A 6,044-nucleotide genomic window follows, 5' to 3' on the forward strand; every position below is an offset into this window, starting at 1 on the left:
TGCCAAAGGAGAACCCGCCTACCTATCTCCTAAATTACACTATAAACAGGGTAAGAGAAAAGCTATTTTTTCTTTGTTTTAAACTGTCCAGATCTTGATTTTTATTCCTGCAGCTTTAATCGATGCTTGTGTGATAAGTGTTATTACTTATATTTACCCAAATTATACGTACCTTACCTATACTTACATTACATACTTATTTATACTTATAGTTACTTTGTTTGTATTTCATTAATCAATTTACTATTTAAGTGTATTGAATTCTGATTGATCTTATTATTATTTTGACGGTTTGTTTACTGGGATAGAAATATACTTTACATTTTACTTGTTTATTTTTGGGCTGTTATTTCATTGGGGTAGTTGTGTCCGATTCTGTTCATACCTGAAATCTTAAGATTTCCTCTTGTTCCTAATTTCAGATGTGTGTATACTTTCGGATTCATTTCATTGGCCTCCGGATGATGCAGCCCAAGTACTCACTTTCTATCCTTATGGTTCACGTCAAGTGTTTGTCATTCAGAAGTTTATTTTTGGTTCGAGTATATACATTACAATTAAATTGATTGTAACTTATACTTTATTATTTACTATACCCTATATTAACTTATAAATTTAATGAGTTACCTTATCATTAAATCTGTATAAAAACCTCAATTTTATACATGGCGACCGTGACAGGATCTGGAAGTTGAGTGGGTGGCTGTGTTTCCCGGAGGTAGGTTTAGGGTCCATGGTAATAATTTACATAAAAATTACTTTAAGTTATTTTTTGTGATTACTGTTTATACACTTCTGCTTGTATTAGTACTGCTATTTATTGTTTTACTGTGGTCTGTTGTTATTGTTACTTATATATTAGTCAAGATGACTGAACTGAAGAGATTAATAACTTCTCGGAAGTTTGTAAGAAAGTCTGTTACGGAGTCTTTTAATCAACGTGATCAGTTCATCTTACTTGAAGCTTCAGATAAGCTAGCACTTGAGTCTAAGTTAACTGACAACATGGCACGTTTGAAGGATTTGGATCTTCAAATACAGGGTATTAAATGGAGTTCTGAAGAAAACGAAAGTGAACTAATGGAAGAATTGGAGGCCTGTGAAAAGTATCAAGACAAACTACGTTCGTCTTTATTTAAGCTCCAATCGCCTGTACCGACTACACCATCACCCCCTACTCCAGCTCTTCCCCTTTTGAAGAGACCAACAGCTCCTTTACCTCGATACTCTGGTCAAGAGAACGAAGATCTAACAAAATTTCTATCTCAGTTTGAGGCAGTTATAAACAGGTATGAATACTCTGACTACGAAAAGCTTTTGCTCCTAAAGCAGCAGATAACTGGAAGAGCCTTGGTTTTGATAGATTCCTTGGAGTCTCATAACCAAGGATATAGTAAAGCAAAGGAGCTCTTAGAAAAGGCACTTGCTTCTCCAGACGTTCAGAAATTCAGCACCATCAAGCAGCTATCTGAGCTAAACTTGGACAAATGTGATGACCCATTTGAATATGTATCCAAAGTTAAAGGTATAATAGAGAATGTCCGTAAGTTGAATGTTACTATTGATTATATTTTGCAATACTTTGTGTGGACAGGTCTGAATGAAAAGTTCAGGGATTTACTGATAAATATCACTAACCATACATGGCCTTCAATTGAAGAGATTAGTGATGATTTCTTCACTGCCTGCACAAGATACAGTCACCATAAGAAGAAAGTGAAAGTAACAGATCATTCTGTGGATATGGCAATAAATGTGAACTTCACACCAGAGGGAACTAGTGGAGCTACTGCAAAATGTTATCCATGCTCCTTGTGTAGCACAGTCCAAGAAAAGGCCAGCCATAACATCAGAGATTGTACGAACTTTATTTCTCCTGTTTCCAAAGTCGAGAAATTGATGAGTATCGATGGATGTACTAGATGTGGCCTGGCATCACATTCTACTGAAAAGTGCAGATACAAATTTAGATATCGGTGTGCAAATTGCAAAGGTTTTCATTGGAATTACTTGTGCACTCATCCAGGGGAAAATCAATCCAATGACATTGGTCAAAAGAATCTGGACCTTAACAAGAAAAAGTTCCATGAAAAAAACAAGGACGAGAAAGACCCAAAGGCTAAAAATCCTATGGAAAGATCCCAGAATAACATTACTACTATTACAGAGGCTTTGAATAACTCAAGTGAGGGAGATACGATTCTTCCAACCTTCACGTGTAACATAAGTGGATCCAATGTGCGTTGTATGAAAGACAGTGGATGTCAATCCAATTTTATATCTGAAGAGTTGGCAAGCAGATTGAATCTACCAGTCATACGAGAGTGTGTTAAACTTACTGTGAATGGTATCAATGTCCCTAGAAGTTATGACACCAAAATTGTTGAGGTGGAAATGAAATTTGACAGGGATTCAAGAGTCATTTATGCATTGTGCCTTCCAAATATAAATATTACTTTGAATCTTCCCAAGTTGAACAGAGTTGTGAATGGATTTCTGTCAAAAGGATATAAATTGGCAGATACAAGACTTTTGGATGGTTCAGAAGATATTTCTGATATTCAGCTTATTTTGGGATCAAAATCCAGCTATTGCATACCTGAGACTGAAATTGTATTCGGAGAGAAATCTATATGTTCAAGAACTCCTCATGGTGTAGTTTTAAAGGGAGCAACCGAGACTATTTTACATGATCTGCCTTATTTACCATATGCCCCTGAAGTCTCGTCGTCTTCCTACATTTCGACAACTAATAGAACCCCAGACTACCTGCCTTCAAAAGAAGCTAAGTTTTATCAAACCTCTAATATAGATTTTGGTAAAATCGAGATAAGAAATGAATCATTTGTTTTGGAAGGAGAGGATGATGAAGTCAGTGGGTTAGTTGATATTGAAAAGGATGTACTTGATTCTGTTTGTGACGAAGCATTGGATAGAGAGACTTCAATATACTCTGAAACTGTTGAAATCCATACTCAGCTGGTCAATTACGTTTTAGAGAAAACTGCAAGGAATAGTGAAGGGAGGCTGGTAATGCCATTACTCTGGAACCCTAGAGTTTCTCACCTTTTGGGACATAACTTCAATATATCAGAGAAAATACTGTCAGGCTTGCAAAGAAAATTTCAAGGAAATTTAGATGATAAACTGAAGCAGATTAATATGGTATTTAAAGAGCAAGCAGATGCTGGTATAATTAAGAGAATTGAAAATCTTGATAAATTCAAGAAGGAGCATCCAGAGTCCAGTTTCATGCCTTTTATGGGCATTTTTAAGCCTGATCGTGAGACCACAAAATGTAGGGTTGTGTTCCTGTCCAATTTGAGTGACAAAGGAAGTATGAATCACAATCAAACTATGCATGCTGGTCCCACATTAAATCAGAAACTCTCCACTTCCATTATTAATTTGAGGTTCGGAAGCAAATTGTGTTGCTTTGATATAAAGAAGGCATTCAACAATATAGGTCTTGAGGAAGCCGACCAAAATCGCCTTTGTTTTTTATGGTTTAGAAATCTTGAAGAGGCAGATTTTTCAATTATTGGCTTTAAGAATAGTAGACTTCCTTTTGGGCTTAGATGTTCACCTGCATTATTAATGCTTGGGTTATACAAGATATTGATACTGGATTCTACCAATGATTCTTTTCAATTGATGAAACTCAAGAGAACCATTTATCAGTTGTCTTATATGGACAACTGTGCATTTACGGCAGAAACGTCTGAGTGTTTGTTGTGGATGTATACAATGTTGGAGGATATTTTCAGTCCTTATAAGTTTTCACTTCAGCAGTTTTTATCAAATGACATGTCATTACAAAAAAAAATTGACAAAATTCAGGAAACAGAGGCTCCGACAAAAAGTAAACTGCTGGGACTTGAGTGGGATCGAATGAGTGATACCTTGTCTACAAAACCCATACAACTGGATATAAATTCATCAACAAAAAGACAAGTTTTATCTACTATAGCTTCACAGTTCGATCTTCTTAATTTCAATGGACCTATACTGAATCGAGCCAGATTGTTTCTACACAGATTGCAGTGTAGACCAGAACTAGATTGGGATGAAAAGCTTACTGCTCCTTTGATCAATGAATGGAAGAATATCTGCAAGCAGGCCAATTCTGCACCTTCTGTAGAGTTCCCACGGAATTTTGGTGCTCGTACTGACAAATATAAATTGGTTGGGTTTGCTGATAGTAGTAAGGTTCTGTTTGGCGCTGCAGTGTATCTGTATAACATAAGTACAAATAAGATATACTTTATTTTAGCAAGAAATAAACTGGTGAGTAAACAATTGGAGTCAAAATCCATACCAAGCTTGGAATTACATGCTCTTGCTTTAACTGTAGAAACTGTAAAGGATTTGATGAATGAACTTTCAGGATTTGGTTGCATTGATCCTATTGAGATAGTTGGATGCGAGGTCTATTCTGACAGTTTGGTGGTACTGACCTGGCTGCAGTCTTACGCCTTGAAACTTGACAAACTAAAAAAAAAGCAACCCTTTATACTCAATAGATTAGAGTATATCAATAAGCTGTGTGAGGATTCTTGTATGAAATTTTCTTTTGTGTCTGGAGAAGATAATCCAGCAGACTGCATCACCAGACCTTTATCCTTTAGGCAGCTAATGAAAACAAACTATATAACTGGTCCTAAGTTCATTACAGAGAGCGAAAGCAATGTGATCTGTAGTGACAGGACATTGTCTTTCATCATACCTGGATTATTTGAATCAAAACAAGTGCATAAAGTGGAAACAAATTGTGGTAGTGCTTGTTCACCTCCGAATGTGGGCTCGGAACATCTTTTCCCTTTTAATAGGGTTTCTAGTTTTGAGAAGGCCGTGAGAGTGCATGCGGTGGTGCTCAGGTTCTGCAGCATTTTGAAATCTAAGTTTAAAAGCAAACATCCAGCTCTAGATCATTTTGAAGTTGAAGATGAAGGTTTTAACTTTTATGATGAAGCTTGTAGGCAGATTATAATCAGGGATCAACATATTCACTTCCCAGATGTCTTTGATTATTTTCACTCAAAACAGAAGCAGTTGAAGAATCTGCCTAACATTGTTGCACAGTTGAACTTGTTTCTTGATTCGGATGGCATGGTGAGGGTAAAAAGTAAATGCCGAAGATTGAAGGAAGTCCAACATCTTAACAAGTTCAACTATCCTTTACTACTATCGAAGGACAGTATGTTGGTTCCTCTGATTATAAGGGAATTGCACGTGAAGCTCTCACATGCTGGTGGTTATCCTTTGTTGGCGGAACTTAGAAGAAACTTTTGGATTACCCATATATACTCGACTGTGAAGAAAGTTCTGTCAAACTGCATTACTTGTAAGAGATTAAATGGGAGGGTAATCAAATTAAATCAAAGTCATTACCCAGAGTTTAGGATTAATCCTGAAAACATACCGTACAGACAGATTTTCATTGATCATATGGGTCCATTTAAAATAAAGAATGATCAAGGAAATACTGTCAAGGTATGGTTGTTATGTATTACATGTCTATGGTCTCGGGCTATTAACTTGAAAATTTGTATGGATTTAACTTCAGAGGAATTTATTAGAGCATTACAACTTCATACATATGAATTTGGCATTCCCTCCTTATGTCTGTCTGATTTGGGATCGCAATTCGTTGCTGGTGCAAATCAGGTCTCTAGTTTCTTGAGCGATTACGAGACAAATGCATATTTACAGGAACATGGAATTAAATCCTTTAAATTTGAGCAATATTACAAAGGATGTAATCAACTCGGCTCGTTAGTAGAGTCTTGTGTGAAACTAACCAAGCGCTTATTATTTGGAGCAATGCGCAATAACATTCTTCCCCTTCGGGATTTTGATTTTATTGTTCACAAAACTATACATTTGGTGAACAGAAGGCCAATTTCATTTAAAGAGTCTCTTAGGGACTCTTCAGGAGAGAGCATTCCAGAAATCATTACCCCAGAGATGTTGATGCATGGCAGAGAATTGGTTTCCATCAATATAATCCCTCAACTACAAGGCCCAACAGATGCCGATCCAGA

The 6,044-nt window shown here is 36.4% G+C and overlaps 1 protein-coding gene across 1 annotated transcript; it reads left to right on the plus strand.

Annotated features, from left to right (window-relative positions):
* The first annotated feature begins 867 nt into the window (after positions 1-867).
* On the plus strand, positions 868-5,779 carry LOC137651645 (uncharacterized). The gene is made up of 2 exons (XM_068384865.1): positions 868-5,423; positions 5,713-5,779. Exons 1-2 carry the CDS (start codon positions 868-870, stop codon positions 5,777-5,779), a joined length of 4,623 nt encoding a protein of 1,540 aa, XP_068240966.1.
* The last annotated feature ends 265 nt before the right edge of the window (positions 5,780-6,044 follow it).

This window comes from Palaemon carinicauda, chromosome 13, assembly GCF_036898095.1.
Source record: "Palaemon carinicauda isolate YSFRI2023 chromosome 13, ASM3689809v2, whole genome shotgun sequence".
NCBI lineage: Eukaryota > Metazoa > Arthropoda > Malacostraca > Decapoda > Palaemonidae > Palaemon > Palaemon carinicauda.

Bases quoted from the DNA above. Each gene is read 5' to 3' on its own strand.
- LOC137651645 (XM_068384865.1), top strand. From the start codon at position 868: ATGACTGAACTGAAGAGATTAATAACTTCTCGGAAGTTTGTAAGAAAG. The intron at 5,424-5,712 runs GTACAGACAGAT...GCATATTTACAG, and splicing joins ATTAATCCTGAAAACATACC to GAACATGGAATTAAATCCTT.